Raw genomic sequence first — 22,861 nt, 5'->3', positions numbered from 1 at the left:
ATCATCCCAGCTCTTCATTGCTGCCTTCTTAGCATGCTCTGCTGTAATCCGAGATTGCAGCTTCAGAACCAGCAAGTAGCAGCACTAACCGTAAACTTTTTTTTTTAAATAAACAGCACTAAGTTGCACAAATAGCCCTTTTTCTGTAATTTTTGTTCCAATACTTTGCCCAGCCTACATCAACTCCCTTCCTTTGCAGACCCCTACTATCCTTTTATCACTAGCTGGGTGAAAGTCCAATTGTGCACTGATTCTCCAGCCACCAGAGCAAACAGAAGAGATAAAGGAAGGGCTACACCGTAAACTCAGTTGATAAGAATGCTAATTTTGATTTCTCTTTACTATCTAGTTTCCAATGGTCAAATTTGTAGAGAGCCTTGTTGCTATTGTCAAGTTTGGCTGAAAAGTTCTATACTTGATGACTAGTTAGGTGGGAAAGAGGATAAAAGCAGGACAGACAGCACCACATGTACTTCTTATCCATTTTGTCTTTCAAGGTAAGGGCTAGACACTTTTTGAATAGAAATAAGGATCTCGTATACACACTAACTGAAGGATGCAGAGCTTTCAAAAAAATAAAAAGTCTGTGTGCCAGAGCTCCCAGAGTTAAATAACGCTATAACATTTACAGAAAAAAAAAATAAATCTGTAAAGCTTTTGAACCTTTATAAATTTTGAAGAAGTGACAACTGACTTGTTGCACAGCTGAAATTATTCTTCTGTGTTTGTACAACATGGATTTTCAGGAAAAAAAAAAATAAGGTTTCCATCCTAGGAACCTGAGAACCAAATGTTTTACTGAATATAGGATTCAGTTACACCCTTTCCTCTTAAACCTACCATCTGTGAGAAAAGCCAACTGCCTTGCTTTTGGCATATGTTCTCACACACATTCTTCTTTTGCTATGTCCCTGCCATAAACCCCTCTTCCTCCTAAAGAAGTAATGTTCTGCAGGGACAACATGAAAGTTTTAGACTCTACTTGGTCACACACATGGACATACACGCTACGGGGTCCTGTGAACTGCCACATTAAAAACAGACCACAGTATTTCTAGATGTCTCATTAACATGCATAGTAGTACCTTTGAATTAAGTGAATAGTTGTCTTTATTTTGTACCACCAAGAGAACTGACCCTGTTGGTAACTGGAAGATGGCAGGTGGAGTCAAACAATGTCCAACATTTAAGACTTAGTCAGCTACTGTAACGACACTGGACTATACCAGGACAACCAGGAAGAGTTTTCTTCCTGGGCAGAAGGAAAACAATTTTTAAAAAAAATTACTTGCTTGTTACTGAAAAATTTCAAGCATGGAAGAAAAAAGGAATTTTATAAAGCTAAGGCTTTTACAGCAGCACTGTCATGCACTTAGTATTATTCTACACTGAAAAATTTAGCTTTTCCTCATGCAAAATTAACACTTTTTTTTTTAAATGAAGTTGGAGTGATGGCTTTATGATACTGTTCCTATTTGCATGATTCCTGGAAGGATTATTCTAAACCTTATTACCCTAGTAGCCTGTTGAAGAGGAAGCTATCCTTCTTCCAAACATACATTAACCAACATAACAAAGTCGCTGTTCTGAAGTAATTCTAAAGCTTAAAAAAAAAAAAGACACCACCACACACAACCCCTTCCCCCACTTTTCTATGAAAAGATCAGCACACAGAGAAGCTATTCCAAGATCTTTTCTGTATTTGAACTGGTGTAGCTGAAGGCCTTTATGCTAAATTTTTTAAGCAGTTCAATATGAGGAGGCTGTGTGAAAACTGCTTTTCTTTTTCACGACATGAAAATTATTTTTATTTCCTCCATGAGCAGTTTCTCAGCTGAAATGAAATGGAGAATCATACAAATATCTAGAGCAGTAGTAGGTCTGAACACTGACATAAACCAGGTATGTTTGACGTAAGAGGGACAACTTGCTCTGAAAGTGCAAAAATGGCATGTTCATACTCTCACCAGTGCTTAAAATTAAGATACTGCGATAGTCTGGAAGAAGTTACAACCTAGTATTTTTGCCATGTAGACCTGTTCCTAGCAAATCAAGACTTACTGAGTCTGAGTTGCTTACTGAGTTCTTTTCATGCAAGCCGTGTGAGCTATATGAATTACATAGGTAATGGATTGTTTGGTATTATAATTTATTTGTATACAATCATCATGTACTCTGCCTCTGGGTACATACAGTGAGTTGAATGCTGCATGTTCTCTCAGACACAACAGTCCTATAATGTTATGGGACTATTTGAACTGATGAAAATGTGAATGAAGAGAAGAAAAATACAATGACCTCGCAAATAGATTTTGAAAACAACAACAAAAAAATATTGGTCACAGCAGGGAACTGCAACAAATACTTGGATGGAGGTGGTAGCAGTCTGGTTAGTCTCTAGCAGCTGGCTGGCTCTTCTACTGCATGAGCACCTTCAACAACAGCTTTCACACACTTGGCCATTGTCTGGGATGCTCTACTGATTGAATCTGAAAAAAAAAAACCAAAAAAACAAAAAAAACCCCCGAAACAAACAACCATCACCAAAAAACCCCGGTCAGTGTGTTATAACTGTTCATTTTCAAAATTATACAGACATAATATACAAAGAGGAGAAAGAAAATTGCTTAGTTGAAAAAACAGTCTAATAGTCTGTGTTTTATGCAAATGCCAAATCATTTTACTGGAAAATTTTGTTTCTTCAAAAGACTCAAATCCTACATATGTTAGTGGAAAGCTTTAAATGCCTCATAAGAATCTTTCTGTAAAGCTAAGTAAAATGTATGGCTGGTTTCAGAATGGAAAGGCCATACTATACATACCTGTCATATAAAAGTCTTTTATTGTGAGCTGAGGTGGAACAAGAGGATCGGCAAGAAGCTGTTGCTTCACTAACTGTGGCAGGAAAAAAAAGAAAGTCAGCTTTATGATAGGAACTCGTTATCAACGCATTTGTTCAGTAAATTCTGCATTCACTGCAGGTCAAAGAATGCTTGTAGTGCTACATATGAAGGAGACCTATTTCTTTAAAAAGCATCCAGCTATGTAACAGCACTAAATCATGCTCAGATGCTTCAGGTTTGGTTACCTTTGACAATTCATTTGCCTGGCTGAAGTAGTTAGCCTCTTCCACATCATCGTATCGAACCAGATTAGGAGATACTTCTTCTAAACGCTTCCGTATTTGATCAAGGTTCTCATAAGGCAAGGTCATACCAGCCAACTAAGAGATTCACAGAAAGAAATGACATCAAGTCTAGGGATTTAATACATAGTGGTTTAGATTACCAATCCATTAACATACCTAAAGTAAAACCAGGAAAAATCTACACTCCTGAAAACACAGGCAATTATAATAACAAACAGAAGCAAAGTCACAGTATTCTGTTGGACTTCTGATGCCTACAGTTAACCCCATGTTAAAAAAAAAACAACAAACTAGGCTCTCCTGTTTGCTATACAAATGAAAAAAATAAAAGACGAGAAGTACTTTTCTTTTTCCATACAGATGTCACTTGTACTTTCCCTAGCTTACCACCAAATGACATAAAAGTTGATGCAATTCTCAATGCATCTTGTTCCCAGTGACTAGTAAGCACAATTTGACCTTATCTAATGATACCAGATCCTGTCCTCAGAGTTCATGTTGTTTTATTTCTAAAAAGCAACAAACTGCATCTTCCCGCCAGTTTCTGCTAAAGCGCTTCATGAAGACCAGCAGAATTTGCAGACAAAGCTTCACCTATTATGTGTTCCAATAGCACACAGCAGCTACAATATTAGTGCTATCCTCAAAAGGGAAACAATATGATTTAACTCACAGAAGTAACAAAGGATTCAATACAAAACATTACTTCTTAAGACTACAGTCATGTATTTCCCTGAAAATGTACCTCTTTTTTGGAAACACTTTTCAATATATAAGGAACTCAACCTCTCAGTATACTTTTATTAGACGCAATCTATAACTGCAACAGTACCTCAGAGACAGCTCTAATAATTCTCCAGTCTTCCCTCGCCATCCCAGGAGGTGTTACTGCTACTCTTGTCTGCTGGGCCCTACCCTCCGTATTCACATATGTGGCTGCCTTCTCTGTATATGCTGCTCCTGGGAGAATAACATCAGCCATGGGAGCTCCCACATCCCCATGATGTCCTAAATACATGGAAAGAGGAAACAGTATACAACCATGTAAGACATAAGTAAGTCAACATAAAAATAAATGTTTTACTAACACAATACAGAATTTCTGTGTTCCCAGAAAAAAGAGTTTCTAAGGTTCACTTAACCAGTAATATAAAACCTATTATGCTGACTGTTCTGAGGTCTTACTTGGCTAATACTTTGGGGAGAATGAATGGACTACAAGCAGTAGTAAATGGTAGTTCAGTCTCTACAGCCGCTCAGCTTTGGGGGGCTCCTGGAACAAGGATGCTTAGTGAATTAAGCTAAGACCATGTTTTGTTATGATAGAACAGTTGGGAACCAACGCTGTTTTGTCTGCCAGGTTTGAAGCTATGCTCCAGAAGACCAAACTGGTTTATATTCCCTTATTACTCGTCAACAGTTTCTCAGTTGTACCTAAGAAATAGGTAACCAGTATCTCAGTTATGTGTTGGAAGTTCCATTTCTTGGCAGAAAATAAAGGCTAGAATTTATCAGAGGGTCAGGTATGTTTGTAAGAATATGCCACTGTTTAGGCTTTCTCTCCATCTATTAGGTAGCAACATTTCTTCATTTACATCTACTAAGTACCTTGATAGATGATAAAACAATCCTTTGGCAAATCCTGACGTGTTATACAACCCGAATCTGCTCCCAAGAGATACAATACTTTGGGAAGATTTTTCCTAATTGCCTCCACTCCTGGTTTGAAACCCAGATCCAAAGCAGCTACCTGGCTTGCAACCCTGTAGGAACAAACACATTACAACTTCAAGTTATTTCAGAATTCTCCCTCTCCCATCAAAACAGACCTAACTTCTTTTTTTAACTAAACATTTAGGAGGGACGTAAGATGTGTCTAACGGTAACAGGACAAAAATGAAGCATAAAGGTAGCTGAAAATTTTGACAGAGTATTTGACAGACTATCAGGCTGGTTTTCCATTTTGACAAACTAATGCCATTTGAAGTTTTCACGGGGAATCTCACCTGTTTAAGATGGGATAGCAAAATAAAGGCAGACATTCCAGGTCAGGGCCTACTGGCAGGCAACTCACTTGTGAACCTTGATGTTCCAGATGACATTTCAGCTATGAATTGAACTCAACAGGCCTTTAATTTAAGGCACTCATGTGGAAGATGAAAGACCAGTTACTGGACTGTCAGCCACTCTGAAGCATCTAAGACTTAAGACCACTATTTCAACACTATTCATTTATTCACAAATAAAAATACTTTTAAAAGAATGAAATAATCATTCTCATTTTCTGGCAGTCTTTTTCTTTTCCAAAGAAACAGTTTTGCATAATCCTGCATAATCAGGTGCCAGACTTACAATTATATTTAAACGAAAAAAGATTCTCTCTGTACAGATCTTTCAATGTTACTCATGTTTGTCTGACCTAGTCAGACATATAGGTTCCAGTAAGTTAAGTTGCTGTTTACATTTAAGGTAGAGAGGATGGTGTACCAAAAGCATGAAAGTCAGTAACATGAAAGACTGCCAAACCACATGTGAAAAAGGTATCATGAGCGTTCTTTAACTCATCAGTGTTTTGGTATTAAATGTTTTAGTTTCAACAGCAGGATTTTATATTCAAGTTTCCTTCAGAGGACCAAGCGCTGCTCTTGCTATACTAGTTTTACATCAATGAAGCTGCTTTTGGCAGAAGGACTTTGTTGAGTCTCTGAATCTGAGTGCCACTACATTTGCTGAAAGTATTTTTCCTTTACAGAGATTGTCAATTTGGCAGATGGGAGTTTTAGAAAGAGAGTGGGAAAGGACTGTCCCAAGAGAAGCTTGCCTATTAAAAGGAGTAATATCCCAATAAACTGAATAACTAAGATCAAAAGCCCTAAAATGAAAAGCTTTGAAGCTTTTCTATTAACTATTCAGTTAAAGTACAGTAAAAGGAATATTATAAGAAACCATATTATTTAAATACTTTTGCCATTTTGTTTGTTTTTCTTCCCCTAGCTAAAAAGCAATCATTTAGCAAGTGACACTGGTCTGCTGTGCATTCTACTGAGCACTGTGGTATGTTATTAAGCTCTCTTGTATTCTATACCTCTAAATTTAAACTTTAAATTCTACATTTAAATATAATAGAATAGCAAAATCGCATGGAGAGCCTGAAAAGTTTGCCAGGTCAAGGAATACATTTTTATTACGAAGTTTCTGCTAGTTTGTACTTCCATTTTTTATATTCCCTCCAGGTTCTAACCTGATAAGCCCCTTGTGTGTACATAAAGAAATCCGCACAGATACAATGGGGTAACTTGTGTAGGCCCAGCGTGAACAAAAGTGGCTCCCAAAAAAGCTTTAAAGCAAACCTGTGGAGGATGTTCATGACTTTCCAATCAGAACCAACACCACTCTTAGTCCTGGCGTTTTGTGCAATGGTGGAAACGGCAGCATGGATAGCTGCTCCGTCACTGCGCTGCAGTGCTGCACTACCTACCACCACCATTGGCTTTTTGGCCTGGTCAAGGACCTGTGCAAGTAAAGAATCAAGAAATTCATTTCACAGCTCTGAAGACAATTCTTGATACAGATAATGTAATAAAGTCCATAATTTCTACATAAGTCTTCCATGCAAAGCTACAGTTCTGAAATGGTCTTTGTTTCATTTAGAGATAAAGCCAAGAGAAACTGCTAAAAGCCATATGCTACCCTGTCAATACAGAACTATACTCTTGATAACCAGACATTTAAGTGGAAACAGCAGTGGCTGAAACAGCCTGTTTTATATCAAGAAATATTCCAGGAGTTTCCTGTACTGCGAAGTTTTACACACCTGAATATATTAAACAGTTCACACATACTTGGTGCACACTAATCATTACCTCATCTCTGCATTTGATTAAAAGCAAATAACCCCATATACAACACAGTACTTCTCTTCAAATCTGTCTTTGTGGGGAATTCAGATTATTATTCAATACATCTGAAATTTAACAGTCACGCTCTTAAGTTGTGTGTACCTTGGAGAATGCATGTTTTCCAGAAGCAATGTCCTTGAGTATCTGTGGGGACTCTCCTAGATGATCATACGTGTAGGTCAAATTCACAGGAGAGCCAACAAGGGCCACTTGCAAGTCATTGTGAAGCCAGCTGAAAACACAGCAAACGTTTTATAAAAATCAAAGAAATACAGAGTTTTACTCAACCAAAGCCACTAATTATAATTGTAGCAATAACTTGAAATAGGATGCAAATTCTTTCAAAGGAATTTAAACAGCATTCATTGTTTTGGTAACATGCGGTTTAGCATTATTCTGACTGTTAAGCAAGTTTAAGGGTTTTTTTAGAAGGCCTTTTCTCTACATACATTCTGGGACCAGTGCAGCAACACACCTTACATGAGAAGTTCATAATTCATTTCCCTCCTCCCCTCAAACTTTTGCCAATTCAGTGGAAAAAAAGGTTGCACAAAATGAGGTGCTACAGCTTTAAACCACTTTTTCCAGTGTTAGGCAAAGACAAACAAAACAAAACAAAAACCACCCCATACCTACACCTACTATTTTCTTTAGCTTGACTTAACTCTTAGGTACTTCAGAATTAAAGTCATTTGTAGGAAGAAAAAATTCTGAATTTGACAGTGCTCACGGTTTTAGAAATCCACCTATTTCTTAGATAAACAGAAAAATATAGCTGGTTAGAAATTTTTCCTTTTTTGCAGTTTCTCGTAGCACAGACTTATAAAAAAATATGAATAATTTATAAATTTCATTGCATTTTTTCCTCTCAAAATTTTAAGGCTACTATTGTTTGAAATTATGTATTTTGGATGATCCCAGCATTAGGAAGGACAGGGCTTTTATAAACCTCAGTTGTCTCCTGCTGAAATATCTTGTTAAAGTTCAATTAGCTATGTTCAAAAGTTTGGGAAAGCCACATTACTTGAATGACTGCTTCTAAAATCAGCAAGTCTGATGTTTTACAACAATACAAAAAAAAGCAAACTGATGCTGAAATTAATTCTTTAAGGAATATGCTTTAACAAACTTCTGTAGGACAGAAAATCTGAGGTGTCTGTGTAATGTAACAAAGGGATAAATGTCTGAGTATATGATCTTATGTAAAATGTCAAAGTGAGTGACAATGAACAAAACATAGCTATACACTACAGGGAGAAGAGACCCCCCCTTTTTCTATACATATATCGCCATTCCCTTTACTAAAAGGTGAACTAAATCCACTGAGACCATCTGGATGAATGCTCTCAACTTACTGCGTACAGCTCCACCTGAGCATTGTATCAAATCCAGATGGATCTGCATGCTATTTACCACCAAGGAATACAAACCTCTTTCGAATTCTAGCATTAAAAAGTGGTGCCTCAAAGCGTGGATTGGTGCCAATCAGAAGCAGGACATCTGCCTCCTCCACTCCGGCAATCTTGGTATTAAGCAGGTAGTTAGAGCGTAAATCTGTGCTATAACAAAATGATATAAGAAAGAAAGAGGTTGAGAATTCAATAAAGGGAAGGAATAAAGATATAGTAAAGATTCTAGATGCTCAAAATGTTTTTTCATCTCAAGAAGAAAAAGGGAAAGAGGAGATTTCTCAAGCCGAATTACTAACCCAAATAAAAAGTAAGAGCTTCTCCCTTTCATGAATATGAGAGACAGCAAAATATTAAAGGAATTGCCATGTGGGTATTTCCTACAGTTACAGTTATTGTCAGCCTTCACAAACTTCATCTACTATTACACAGTTTACAAGGTCATAATTGTACTATAGTTTTCACAACTCAAATAGAAATAGGCTAAATTATCCAACTTACAACAGAGTGTAGCTGGCTTTCAGTAGCCTACTGTTAAACTGCAGCAGCCTGAACATACAGTGAAGTGTGCAACCCTTGCTGTAGTAGTCGCTATGTATCAACTCACAATCCATAAATACCCTCTATAAATGAATATTGTAAATTCAAACAAAACCTGCTAATGCATCAGCAATTGCTATCCTTGGTCATTTCAGAATCTTTCCATAAGTCTATTAACGTACTAATTATAGACAAACTTTGCCTGAACTCTTACCCAGCTCCGGCAGTAGGGAAGACCTCTTCCGTGCAGAGCGTATCACAGTTTACTCTATTCAGGAGGTCTTTCAGAGCTATTAGCGCTTCTGCATCCACCAGTCCTCCTACAATTGCCGCTACTTCCTTACCTTTGACAGCCTGTAGCTGGAGAGAGAAAGTATAAACATAAGCAAAAGAAACCATTTAAATAAATTCCCATTTGGCCCAGGTAAATGTTTGTAACATTAGGATGTGCCAAAGCCAGCAGTGCAACCGCTGGCCTGGAGTAGCACAAACTGATCAGCAGTGTCTGACTTCTGCAAGGCAGCAACTCCAGCTCCTTCAAAACTCATGATAAGCAAAGAACAGCTCTCTGTATTCTGTGCAGGTCTCTCCCACTTGAGTTATTGCTCAGATGTGGCTAATTCTCATTTGGTGTGGTGAGGAGACAAAGATCGGTGAATGCTTTTATTTTAATGAAGCTAGAGTGCAGACAGAATACGAACTTCCATAACCCAAGCTCAGGTAGTAAACTCAACTCAAAGGCATTATCTGAGAAGCAATAGCTTTCTTAACAAACCCTGCTACTGTACCATGGGTAAAAACATCCTTGAGGAAAGTTCAATTACAGTTATTCAATTCTACTTCGTCCCACATAAAATTTTTAATCAAAATCCAAAGCAGTCATGCAGCACTTCATTTGAGCAGCAGAATCAATCACCACACAGAGAAAGCACTGAGGCAAGCACAATTCAGATATAAGTAATACAGAATTAATGGCTTTGATGGCAAAAGTGGCGATAGCACATATTATATAAACTTAAAGAAGTCTTCAGATAGATCAGAGTAATTGAGGGAAGTTGCTTCCTCCTAAATTTCTGAAGGAACAGTTTAGTTTCCTATTTAAATAAAAGTAATTTCTCTCCCAATGTCCCAAATGAAATCATGACAAAACAAAGTTCTTGAGATGGTCTAATCCATTAAACAGGAAATAATATTCAAAAGAAGTGTAAGTGGAAATACAATGGATTAGAAGTCAAATGCTCCCCTCTAACTTTAAAGAAAAAAGCCCTTTTCTATATAACTGTTTTCCTATTAATCATTGTAATATGTCCAGCTTTAGAAATTAATTTTACACTACATATTGAAAATTGTTCTTACCACACCAGCAACACGAGTTAATACATCCTCCCATGAGGCATAAACAAATAGTCCTTTCTCATTTTTGATCATTGGCTGAGTAAGTCTCTGACGCTTCAGACCATCATAAGCAAACCTAAGTGAACACCACTAATATTATGAAAGAGCAAAGACAAAGATAATTGTGTATACTAAATATTTTCTACGACTGAGGTTTTTTAACAACTTGCAACAATTAGAAAAGAGAAACACATGAAGTATTTCCCCTGAAAGTTTAACTTTTCCTTCTCAAAAACAAGCAAAAAAAAATCCACAATACAAATTGAAAGTTACTGTAAAAAAAAAAAAAAAGCTACAAAAATGAAAACATTAGAAAACTCAGTAGCTTCAATTAGAGTATTAAAAACATGTTTTACCACTTATTCTTCACTATAGCTTTACAATATTAACAGCGGAATCCACAAGTCAGTGCTACCGTCCACATTTTTGGTTCTACAAAGTGTGCCTTTAATGTGTGCATAAAGGCACACATGGGTTCAAACACCTCCCACACACCTTGTTTTGTCAGATATCCATTCCTCGTTGATATCTTCATGCAGCCTTGGCAAAATTCTCATCACTTCTCCAGTTCTCGTGCTCACTATGATGTTACTTCCAACTGCATCAAGAACATCAATTGACTCTACCTTCCTGTGTAGAAGAACAAATAAACCGTTTGCAGTGTTCTGTATACAAGCAGCCACAGACTGCGTAACAAACAAAACAACAACAAAAAAGCGCTGTAGGTTTAGCTTTAGATATGCATGTAAGAGCTTGGTTTCACAACATTATTTTAAGTAACATCCTCAACAATTACTGAGTTAATGAATGTGAATTTTCCTTCACACACATTGTTTTTACTGAGCAATCAGCACAACCTACAAGTCCAAAACATTTTAGAGTAAAAATAAGGGAAGAATAGTCTACAAACTAGAACATTCTTCCTTTCTTGAATAAGCTGTGAGTAAATAACAGAATTTATCTTAGATTCAGTCTACAGAAAAGTCTACAATAAAAATGCAGAGAATAAAAATCAGAGAAAACCCTTGGTATCATAGATGGACATAAGATAAAGTGTATGACAGAGAAAGCTGCATCTTCAGTATGAGTTAAGATACATACCTTGTCTCCCATGGGCGTGCAGTAAAGGCATATGGCTTGGAGGTAAGAGCACCAACTGGGCAGATGTCAATAATATTTCCTGATAACTCGGACATGAACATTTTTTCAACGTAAGTACCAACTTGCATATCGTTTCCTCTTCCAGTTGTTCCCAAGTCATCTACCCCTGCAACCTCACTAGCAAACCTGGCAGATGCAAAAAGAATGAAAAACAAATCTGGAATGTACAATAGCAACACAGCACATTTTTCAGCCCTTATCTCATTTTCTTAAGATAAAACATTAGCCTTAGTTCATACACCTGAAAGAAGAAAACGATTGTTTAGATGCATTAGTCAGTGCCACCACATACAGGACTATACATCTCCAGAATTTCATTCAGATGGGGCTACAAAAACTACGTGGGCGTTAAATCAAAAACCAGAGCAGTTCAGTGCTCATTGAATTTCACAGTCTGCATCCAAGATCAGTCCTAACTAACAAGTTCTTTCTAGAACTAGGGGGGTACATTGTATTCTTCTCCACCTGTCTCAAGTACGCTGGGACTGAATCTCAGGACTACAGAACAGCATAAACATAACTACTAGAGGTTGTCAAGAATAAATAAATCTTGCAACCATGGCTGAGGAAGTCAATCTTTTAAAATCCATTCTGGCACTAACACAACAGGACCAGTTCTGCCCTGTAGAATTCTGGTTTCACTTTCACGTTTTGGCCATCTCTGTCTATTTCCTGTACGACAGCTGTCTGGTAGCTCTGGTAAACTATCAGTCCCTACCAGAAACAAAATTCCTCAGTACAGTCAGAAAAGAAATTAAAAAAAATTGACTGCCCCTCATGGAGTTTCTTTCACAAGTAACAAACTGATATAAATATGCCTGCTCAGTAGTCTCTCCAGTGAAAAATAAAGGACATTACCTGATACATCGAGTGCACTGTATACACCGTGTCATGATTGTTTTGACTAATGGGCCAATGTTCTTGTCCTCCACAGCACGTTTTCCCTCTCTAAATCTACTCCTATCACTGCCAAACATCATCGATTGATCCTAGAACAGACAACAGAAAACAGACATATCCAGGCTGCTGGAAAGCACAATTTCACCTAAGACAATAGTATTAATACATACACAATTTAATTGGATGTTGTACCTGTAGATCACATTCTCCACCCTGATCACAGATAGGACAGTCCAGTGGGTGATTTGCCAGCAGGAACTCCATTACACCCTCTCTGTTGGGTTCAGGAATTAAAGTTCAAGTCAATTTTACATCATTTAGCAGCTAGTAAAACTAATCAGCTATAGGAGGCTAAAAGAAAGGCACCTTGCTTTCCTGGACTTCTCAGAGTTTGTCAGTATGTTCCAGCCCTTCATAACTGGCATGGCACAAGCAGCAACTGGCTACAATAATCATAAAAAGCAAGCATGAACACAACATATTTCTTCTCAATATGGACACAACCCCCAACCTCTCCCTCCCCCCAAATTCTTGCATAGGCATCTGTTATTAATTTAACGTGTTGTAGAAGTAGAAAGGTATCTGCAAGGAAAAAAAGAAGAAAGTCTAACCAATAAAGTCACTAGAAGCCATATTTATTAATAATCTACTATAAAAAAGGTTAAATTAGTTATGATTTATTTATTTTTAAAGTTAAAAATTTTACACTTTCAGGTTCCAATTCAAGCGGTTACAGCAAGAAGAAAGTCAGTTGTAACAGATATAAGGCAATGAAGACAGCATTCAATCCTGAAGTCAACTATTATTTTGCAACAGACATCAATGGTACATAATGCATTAAAATATAAACTAATAAGTAACTACAATCTCTACTTAGCTAGAACAAACCTGCAGACACTGATCCTACAGCTGAATCATACAGTGTCATATCAGCTGAAAATGTGCGGTTGAAGGCTGAATTACAGAACAAAGATATATCTGACTGAAAGCACACAGCTATCTAATGCTCATGTCCAGGAGCAAGATAACCCATAAGAACCCAAGAACTGACTTTGATCCATAGGCAATCACTGTGGTCCAGTGGGGAGAAGGGAAAAAACTGCTTTGCGCAGCTGAAGGACAAGAATTTGTGTGCTAATGATAGTACAAACAATTATTTACAAGATTTAAACTAGGCCCTAAGCACAGCATAAAATTGCTATTCCTATGAAACACATACAATACCTTTGGGGCTTTCTCTATTTCCACAAGACACATCCTACAGTTTCCAGCAACCGAGAGACGATCATGGTAACAAAAACGAGGTATCTGAATTCCAGCCTTTTCACAGGCCTATAAAGAATAAGAAACAAAGGAAAATTAAATTTTAGTTAGACCTTTCAGTTTCACCTCATAAAACATTATTCAGTTTTTCAAAGAGTAACAGTGTTAGTGCTCAGGAATATAGCACATTTGACCTTTCATCTTAAGAAGTGACCATAAATAAAAATTTGTGATCAAGCAGAAACATGTCAGGTTATCAACCACAAATATATTTTTTCCAAAATTTGTACCTGATCGAGGAAATGAGAACTGACCTCTCTTTCATTCTTTCCTCCAAGAATAGAGAGAATTCTCTCTAATAGATAGGACACTAGCAATACAAATAACTTTTTAAAGAACATATGCACTATTTAAAGAAAAGTGCATAAAAGGAACATTTGAAAAATATAAAGGAAACAACAATGGGCATAATGATTTCTGATAATTCAACAACATGGATACTCTCTATAAAGGTACTGGAGCATAGTCAACCTTCAACTTCAGTAGAACCCCAAACTCAAAGAAACATACTTCCGTGACATGTCTGAAGAAGAGTTAAGAGGACAGAGATGACAAATTTCCAGAGAACAGATAAAGACAGCCTTTCCTGCGTAAAATCCCCATGGCTGATGGGATCTATGCTATAGCACTAGCTATGCCAGCCAGAAGAAATACCACTGAATTCAATAAAAACGAACTAACAAGATCTAATTTTACTGATGATTTCTGCAACAAATTATCACATGTAAGCACAACTAAAAAGCTAATAAAAAATAGCATTTAAGAAAATTTTACACTAGACTCCTGCTGAGGGTATTCTAATGCCTAAATAAATTTGTAACTTGTATCCAAAGAATGAGGGATATATTTTTTAAATAAACACTATGTGCTTTAATGTTCTAACTCACTATACCACGTCCCCATTTAATGGCTTCTTAAAAAGAAGTTAGACTGGAAAAAGATCTACTTGAAATTTTGGCCTGGAAAGCAACAACGCTGAGTACAGGCTGGGAGATCCAGATTCTATTTCTTCCCACACCAAGATGAATAAAAGCAATGAAGGATCAGCATTCTGAATCATAAGAACTAATAACCAAAAGGAGACAATCCCTCATTTACCTGAGACGCCACTTTAGTAAGATACAAAATTAACAGGTTCTGAAAGACTACCAGGTCACGTAGAGTTCAGAGCTAGAATTTCAACCAGAATTTATCAGTGTCTGTTATTGCATTGCATAGGTTTTTGCAGTCGGGATTCATGCTGCATGCATCTTCTTTCAGACAATCATGGCAGATGCTTCTTTTTCAAACACTGAACTCCCCAAAGGATTTCTGCCACATGAAATTGCATCACAGTCAGTGAAAACACCCCTAAAGAACTGCAAGAAACAATGTAAACGGTTTGGGGGGGTTTTTTTGCTATATAGAATAGAACATGCCGGCAAGAAGCACAACGGGGAGTCCAAGAAAAATTCAGCATGCCACTCCCCGCACCTGAAGTACTGTGGTTCCTGGGTTCACCAATACAGGATGACCATCCACAAAAACCTCTATCTGATTGCTGGCTGCTGTCGCAGTTGTACGCCCTGAGAGTCGTGGAAAAAGAAAGCAAAAACTTTCAGTTACTGCTAGATGCAAACCATCAGACCCCATACTCCTTATCTTACAGTTATACAGTACTGATAGAACCCCAGTTCTAGAAACAGCACAAAGTAGAATTCCAGAGCTGCGAACAACACAGGCATACATGCCCTTCAGTAAGTTAATGACACGTACATTAATTTTATCCCCATACACACACGCATAAACTAGAGACACTTACCACACACTCTGGAGGACCAGGCGACCCCAGCTAAGGTCCTGCGGACAGCAGGTAGTCGAAGCATGGTGCTTTGGCAAGAGAGGAAACAGCACAAAGTGTTTATCCGTTCAAGTGTTTGCTGACAGGTTTTAAACAGGCAGAGTAAAAACTTCTATGCCAGTTACAAAAAAGCACGTATGCACCTATACGTGCAGAGTTATAAGAGAATAAGAAGCTACGTTCTTAAACTGCAAGATACGGTTCTCTTCTTGTAACTACCTATACTTCGTATGTATGTATGCCACCTTACGTTAAAAATGGTGAACGTCACGCTGATAAACAGCTGGCAGCTCAGCTCAAGCCACTAACTCTGCAAGAGCTGCCAGGAGCACGGACGAAGGACGAGCAGCCATAGAGAACGGGTGGCAGCTCCGCTGCAACCAGTCCGTGTTTACGAACGCACGCAAAGCTACACACACACCCCCCACACACACACCAAGCGCTTCGCCGCCGTCCCGAGGGGCGGCTGCAGCCAGAAGCCAAGCGGGCTCTCCACCTGCAGCGGACTACCGCGCCGGGCGCCTGCCCGCCCCGTCCCCCCCGGGCCCCGCTCCCGCAGGGACGGCGCCGGGGCCTCGCCAGACGGCGCAGCTCGGCGGCGGGCCCGCCGTCCCCGCCCCCGCCGGCGGGGCTCTCCGCCACAGCGCTGGGGCCGAGGGCACGGTCCGCGGCGGGGGTCACCTTGGAGGCGCCTCCGCCGCTGCCCGCCGGGCAGACCCCGGCCCGCCGCCGAGCCCGTCAAGGGCACCGGAAAAACGGCGCCGCCGCCGTCCCTGCCGCGGACGTCCGCCGCTACCTGGCGCGGGACGGGCGGCGGAGGTGCCTCGGCCTTCCCCACCGCTGCAGGGGCTGCCCTCCGCCTGGGCCTCTACGGCGGCAGCCTCGGGCCTTTCCGCCGCTCCTCGGAGCCTCCTTCGGCAATCTCCGGAGGAGGCAGCCTCGGGGACGCGCGTCGCTTCGCGACGCGCGCGTTCGGCAATCTTCGGGACTAGCCGCTTCGGGGACTTCCGTCAGATTATCGGCGAACGAAGGAACTCGGGAATTTCCGCCGTTCTCCCGGCGCCTTCTCGGCCACCGTCAGACGCCCCACCCTCGGCAATTTCCGTCTCCTTCCGCTTCACTCCTCGCCCAACTCCGGCAACTTCCGCTGCTGCATGCGGGACGGGGCGGGGCGGGGCTGGGGGGGCGTGGTGGTGGTGGCGGCGGAATGGACGCGGCAATACAGGAAGTGTTATGGTACCCCCGTAACGCTCAAAAGGTTCCTGTGCTCTGCCGTTAACTTCACATTCATCACTGCGATCCTTCACCGCAGCGCTGACGTCCCGTCCGCCGCACGCCCCGCGCCGGAGCAGCCAACCCGTGAAGAACTACCTCGCGGTTCGTTCTTGCGGAGGAATCTATGGGCGTGCAGGGATGCGGAGGGATACCGGCCGCTATATAAAGGCGGCGCAGGATCTGCTCGGCCTTTTTGCGCGGCGGTCGTGCTCTGGGCGCGGGCGGGAGTGTGTGTGCCGCGCCGCCGCCGTCATGGGCTTCGGGGACCTTAAGTCCGCCGCCGGCCTCCGGGTCCTCAATGATTTCCTGGCTGACAGGAGCTATATCGAGGGGTGAGAGGCGGCTGCGGGAGCGCTGGGGCTCGGGGGAGGCGAGCCTGGCCAGGCCGCCGTGAGGCCCGCTGGCCTGACGGGAACCAGCGGTGGGGGCGGGGGGTCGTGCTCTGCCGGCGCCGGGGGGGGGGGGGGGAAGGGGGCGCGGGGGGTGTCCTTCAGGCACGCGCGTGTTCTGAATCCCGGTAGCTGCCGCTGTGGGCGGCCCAGCGCCGGAGCTGGCCGAGCTTCTGGGCCGCTGCAGCCCGCCCGCGGTGGCGAGCTCGCCTGCCTTCTCGCACTTTCTGCGGTGCTCGCCGCCGGGCCTAGCAGCAGCCAGGCGGACGCGCCGAGCTGCTGCTGCGGCGCGGTCGTCTCTGCGCTCAGCGGCTGCTGCTTCACATCTTCCTGCGTGCACCGAGGAAGGGGGTTAACTTCGGCTTATTCTCCGCAGGTACGTCCCTTCTCAGGCTGATATAGCAGTCTTTGAAGCAATCGCAGCCCCACCTCCTGCAGACTTGTTTCATGCTCTTCGGTGGTACAATCATATTAAGTCGTACGAAAAGCAAAAGGCAAGGTATGGTTAAATGGCAAAGCTGGAATATACGTACGAACTAGCCTGCGAAGTGTTGCGCTTGGTTTTCCGAGTTTGAACAAAACACCGTTTTTCCCTGGTACCACGTGGCTTTTTGTGTTGCCGGTGGAACAGGAACAGCTTGGGAAGCAGAGCAGACTTCTTCTGTCAGTACATCACACTTTTCACTTAGAATTTGGGCAACCTGATTCTGTCTCTGTTTAGTTGCTGACATTTCTATTAAAGCTTATAAGAAAAGCTTGAGTTTTATTGCTGCCATTTTCACAGACGACTATCCTGGAAGCTGGAAATAACTTACCAGTAATCAACCCCATAAAGGCAACATGAAAATAGATTAGAAGGTATTAGAGGAGCCTTTAGAGATAAATACACAGTACATAGATGATAAATAAGGAAAGTGTTCGTTCAGGTTTTTAGTCCTGGGAGATAAAACAAAATCAATGATTTGCAATGCAGAAGCACATATAAAGAAGGGGAAATATGAAAGCAAATGTTATCTTTTTTCTTTTTTAGTGATTTTAGTGTTCATGAAAGGTGCTGTATTGACATCCATGGAGACTGCAGGCCTCTCTAAAAAGGTACAGCATAGGTAGTGTCAGTATTGCTACACTGCCTCCTCTATGTGCCTCAGTCCTTTTTGCAGGGATGTAAAGTTGGGTGGCTCAGTCACCAGGCCATTTCCAAAGCTCTTAAAATGCTATAAGGGGACTGAGAAAGTTGCTTCACAAAGTCCATTCTGGAAACTACTAGTTCCTGAAAACTAAAGCTAGTTTTATCACTCTCATAATGGCAGATCACAGAAACAGAACTATGGGTTTATTCTAAGACTACAGAACTATATGAGCTATAGGAGAATTAATTCAGGGGGTTCTGGTCTCTTGTGTGCTGTTGAGAGCTAGCTTTCAGAGTAAAGCATTCACTGACACTTGCAAAGTCACAGGATCGGTTACCTTGCAATAATGTGGTTTTTGTCACTATTATGAAAATATTTTTAGGGAAGCATGAACAAGAATTTGATAACTTCCTACGCAGAATGTAATGCAGATAAATTATTCCAATAAGAAAGCTTTTTCTAGCCATATACTTAGGTGGAACAGCAATGTTGGCCAGGATCGTGTCAGCTTAGATGAAAAATCTTTGAATATGGGATTTGCTGTAGTCTCAGCTAGCATGTCAGGAGCATTGGGGATTGTCTTTGGGGAGGTTCTGTTTTCAAGTAGCAGAATTAGGTACTTTTTTTTTTTTTTTTTAGGACAGCATTTTTACTATGAATGCACTTGTCGGTTCGTTGACAAATTGGCGGTATTTACATGATGTTTGAGTAGGTTCCTAATATCTGCTGTTTTCTTTCAGCTTGCCAGGAGTGAAGAAGGCTTTGGGGAAATATGGTCCTGCTGATGTTGAGGACACAACAGGTGCAGCCACAGATAGCAAAGATGATGATGACATTGATCTTTTCGGGTCTGATGATGAGGAGGTACTTGTGAACTTTTTGTATTATATTTGTGTTTTTTAGAAATACCCAGGTATGCAGATTTTTGCCTTAACTAGTTTTAAGTTACTTAAATTTGTGACCTTAATACCAGATCCTAATTGGGATTCTTAAATTTAGCTGTGTTTGCAAAACAGAAAAGCTTGGAAGGTAAAAACTCAAGAGTTGGAAAGGAATGTGTTGCAATGGGGTGAACTTTCTACTTTAACTTTGACTGGTTACATGATGAATAAAACAAAAAATCACCATCTTTCGGCTGACAGTTGTGATGATTTGTTTTTGCCTGAGCAGATGCCAGTCAATTTAGTAATGCTTTAAAGATGTGGGGTTTTGGTGCTTTTCTGTAACTTAGATTTCTCTTTCAGGAAAGTGAAGAAGCAAAGAAACTGAGGGAAGAACGTCTGGCCCAGTATGAATCAAAGAAGTCCAAAAGTATGTCTGGCAAGAACTTACCTTTTATGCTTTGGTTAATTTTCACTCATTTGAACAGGATGGCTAGAAACACTAATTAACTGCAACAGATAAACTTGACTGGAATGAGGTGGGAGTAATTAGCTGCACTTGAATTGCCTGTGAGCTTAGCCTTTCCCATAGCAAATGGGAACCTTAACACAGTTTTTTGTCCTGCTTAATACACTCTTGTTTGTCTTACCCAGAGGCTGATCTTTCTATATAAAAAGATAACCCCAGGATTTTCTTTAAAAGTTTAGAGAAAAGGCTGCAACATGCAAGTCCCTCCACAGCTACTGGTCTGGAACTGTTCAGAACTGTAGCAGTTGCAGTATTCCCTCTGTGGAAAATAAACTGTTACACAGCATTAAGCTCCTTCTCAGATCCTCTGAAAAGGACTTCCTATGTAACAAACAATGTTAGCTTCTGAATCTGTGTTTTCTTATGAGACTGTTTCTCAAGAACATAAGTATCTAATCTTGAACATTGGGATATGCATAGCTTAAATACTTTGGAAACATATGTTGGAACAAGAGGCCTGTCAGCTATGTGAGGAGGTTCTTGTTCATGAAATTGGAAGAGTTGTTCTTGTAAAGCTAGTTTGCAAGTATATTCATAAGTTTTTGAAAATTTCCTAGCTTTTTTCCCATCTTCCCCCAGAACCAGCTGTTGTTGCCAAGTCATCAATCTTGCTTGATGTGAAACCTTGGGATGATGAGACAGACATGGCCAAACTAGAGGAGTGTGTTCGAAGCATTCAAGCAGATGGATTGGTCTGGGGATCGTGTAAGTAGGAGAAAATTTCGAAGCAGGGAGAGGGGAGAGGTAATGCAGTCTCTTAAGATAATGTATGAATAGGTAGACTTGTGGTCACTGTTTGGTGATGTGTGAAAATGCAGGTAGCTAAAATAGTGAGGAAATTACAATACTACAGTACTTCAGTATCTTGACATAGTCAAAAAGGTGTATCAGTGCAGCAGCCAGGCTAAGATTCAAATACAGGTTTTAAAAGCTTTAAAACTTTGGCTCTGCTATCCTGCATGTCCCTGTACAGTTCCTGATGCAGCAAGCAAACACCCATACACCCACATCACTGGTTTGGGGGCCTGTGGGGAACCCACAAAAAGAAACCCCTTTTGACCACCTTGTAATGAATGCTGTGTTGTTGATTAGGCAGTCGATAATACAGAACAAACTGGTTTTTATGTACTCCTGCAAACTACTTTGGTCAGTTCAATCTTAGATCTGCATTTTTAAGAGATTCCATCAACCAAGTACTAAATGCTCTTTTTTTCTTTTTTTTTTGCAGCCAAGCTAGTACCAGTTGGCTATGGTATCAAAAAGCTTCAGATCCAGTGTGTTGTTGAAGATGATAAAGTTGGAACAGATATGCTGGAAGAGAGAATAACAGCTTTTGAAGATTATGTACAATCAATGGATGTAGCTGCTTTCAATAAGATTTAAGTCTTGATATATCTAGAATAAATGTAATCGCAAAAATTGGGCTGTGTCTGGTTAATTCAAAATCATAGTGTAATCCAACTCAAATATAAAATTGGTTGATGGGTAAAGTAGAAACTAAAACTGAATTTCAGGGTTGCTGCAACACCCAACTGTAGCACCCAAGAGCATGAGCAGAGGTTACCATCAATCCAGATTTAACATTTACATGGCTTTAAAAATCTGAAATGCTCTTTGCTTCATTTTGGGGGAAAGTCACATCTTCAGAAATTCTGTAATTCTTCTGGAAGGAGTGATGGCTTTAAGGGAAGAGCACAGGGCTCAGGCATGGTGCAAAATAACTTCTTTTAGCAGATAAACAGTAGTATAAATTCTTTTTGCTTAATAAGGGTGGTGACTAACCAAATACCCTGGGGCTTTTGCCGAAAGCTAAAACTCTGCTTCACTGAGAGAGTGGAGATGGAGGTAAGTTAGAAGCAACTGCAATGCACTAGAGATGATGAGGCATACAATGAAATGGACTACTTCTTGGAGCTGAGACTACCATGGTACCTTCTCGTCTCCTGTTGTTTGGACTTGGAGCTCTTTTCCTCTGAGGTGTGAAAATGTTTACTTCAAATTTCGCATCTTTTCTGGGGCTTCTTAATTAGTACAGCAAATAATGGTGTTGGTAAAAGCTCCTCCTTTTGTATTCCAAGGTCCTTGGTGCGTCCTGCACCTTGAAGAGCCTGGGCAGGCACCGCGGGGAGCGGGGTTGTCCTTCCTGAAAGGTGCTGGGAGCTCCGAGACGACCAGGGGGCAGCACGCGCCTGCCACAGGGACTCCTCGGCATCGGCCGCCTGACCCCGCGCTGTGGTACTGCGGTGTGGGGATTAGTGGGGCGCAGTCACCACTGGCTACAGCTAATGCAGGTGGATAATTTTCTTACATACTAAACTTGAAGCGTGCTCCAGGCTAAAAACAACAAAAAAATAAGGGTTCGATTAAAAGGCAAAGATAAAGTGGCATAATTAACAGCAGTTTGAGCTGCTTGCTTGGCTCCAGATTGGTTTCTAGATTGATTTTGACATCTTTTAAAGACTGAAGAACCTATCGACTAAATTGCTTTCCAAAAACGATCTGTAGGAATGATACAAATGTAAAAGCTGTCACAAGTTATGAAGCTTCTAGATAAATTCACATTTCTGGGCCTTCTGTTTGACTGAAAGAATTCATTGTGACCATGAAATGGAAGCCTTTCATGTGCCACATTGGTCACTCTGAGATGAAGATGCTCAGTGCTGAAGACTGACAGCAGCAGCTAAAATAACTTTTTGTTCTTTTTTTTACGGAGCATCTGCGTGTGGTTATCTGGCACGGCAGGTCCTGTTTCTCTTTGCTGAAAGGTCTGCCAACTTCAGATTATGTAAGAAGAGCTTTGTTTTATAATTCATCTCCAAAAAAATTCTGCCTGCCAGAGGTTTAAAGCACAATTAAAGAATTGGAAGTAAGTATAATTACAGGCTTCATTCCCACCTTCCATAAACTTAACTTCTAAAAGACTAGCTTCATCCTGTGTGTGATTAATGCACAGTACCCCTTCTGTGGCAATTCTCTAGCTGTCACTTCTGTTAAATCATGTAGCTTAGCTTTAGCAACTGTCATGGTGCTGTTAAAAGCAAG

General features: G+C 40.6%; 2 protein-coding genes and 2 non-coding genes across 4 annotated transcripts; 3 read left to right on the top strand and 1 right to left on the bottom strand.

The window, feature by feature from the left end:
• Positions 1-1,682: 1,682 nt before the first annotated feature.
• NDUFS1 (NADH:ubiquinone oxidoreductase core subunit S1) lies at positions 1,683-16,546 on the bottom strand. The gene is made up of 19 exons (XM_052792690.1): positions 16,412-16,546; positions 15,577-15,644; positions 15,249-15,340; positions 13,677-13,784; positions 12,819-12,895; positions 12,645-12,726; positions 12,411-12,541; positions 11,493-11,678; positions 10,887-11,021; positions 10,353-10,467; positions 9,211-9,356; positions 8,478-8,606; positions 7,150-7,279; positions 6,499-6,659; positions 4,757-4,911; positions 3,981-4,156; positions 3,089-3,223; positions 2,823-2,895; positions 1,683-2,489 (listed from the first exon to the last, which is right to left on the bottom strand). Exons 2-19 carry the CDS (start codon positions 15,638-15,640, stop codon positions 2,398-2,400), a joined length of 2,187 nt encoding a protein of 728 aa, XP_052648650.1. The 5' UTR covers positions 15,641-15,644; positions 16,412-16,546; the 3' UTR covers positions 1,683-2,397.
• A 515-nt stretch (positions 16,547-17,061) lies between these two features.
• On the top strand, positions 17,062-21,238 carry EEF1B2 (eukaryotic translation elongation factor 1 beta 2). The gene is made up of 6 exons (XM_052792691.1): positions 17,062-17,222; positions 17,656-17,778; positions 19,150-19,273; positions 19,654-19,720; positions 20,399-20,524; positions 21,048-21,238. Exons 1-6 carry the CDS (start codon positions 17,143-17,145, stop codon positions 21,200-21,202), a joined length of 675 nt encoding a protein of 224 aa, XP_052648651.1. The 5' UTR covers positions 17,062-17,142; the 3' UTR covers positions 21,203-21,238.
• LOC128144644 (small nucleolar RNA SNORD51) lies at positions 19,503-19,579 on the top strand. The gene has a single exon (XR_008236152.1). It is a non-coding gene; the product is annotated as a small nucleolar RNA SNORD51 (small nucleolar RNA).
• Positions 20,024-20,157, top strand: LOC128144645 (small nucleolar RNA SNORA41). Its single transcript, XR_008236153.1, has one exon. It is a non-coding gene; the product is annotated as a small nucleolar RNA SNORA41 (small nucleolar RNA).
• Positions 21,239-22,861: the final 1,623 nt, after the last annotated feature.

This window comes from Harpia harpyja, chromosome 7 (assembly GCF_026419915.1).
Source record: "Harpia harpyja isolate bHarHar1 chromosome 7, bHarHar1 primary haplotype, whole genome shotgun sequence".
NCBI lineage: Eukaryota > Metazoa > Chordata > Aves > Accipitriformes > Accipitridae > Harpia > Harpia harpyja.
The sequence above is the reverse complement of the archived record's forward strand: the minus strand, read 5'-3'. Positions and strand labels throughout refer to the sequence as shown.

Excerpts from the sequence above, each read along its gene's own strand:
- NDUFS1 (XM_052792690.1), bottom strand. The coding sequence starts at position 15,640 with ATGCTTCGACTACCTGCTGTCCGCAGGACCTTAGCTGGGGTCGCCTGG. Across the intron at positions 3,224-3,980 it reads TTATTAGAGCTGTCTCTGAG|TTGGCTGGTATGACCTTGCC; the intron begins GTACTGTTGCAG and ends TGAATCTCTTAG. Across the intron at positions 2,490-2,822 it reads AAAAGACTTTTATATGACAG|ATTCAATCAGTAGAGCATCC; the intron begins GTATGTATAGTA and ends TTTTTTTTTCAG.
- EEF1B2 (XM_052792691.1), top strand. The coding sequence starts at position 17,143 with ATGGGCTTCGGGGACCTTAAGTCCGCCGCCGGCCTCCGGGTCCTCAAT. Across the intron at positions 17,223-17,655 it reads GACAGGAGCTATATCGAGGG|GTACGTCCCTTCTCAGGCTG; the intron begins GTGAGAGGCGGC and ends TATTCTCCGCAG. Across the intron at positions 19,721-20,398 it reads TGAATCAAAGAAGTCCAAAA|AACCAGCTGTTGTTGCCAAG; the intron begins GTATGTCTGGCA and ends ATCTTCCCCCAG.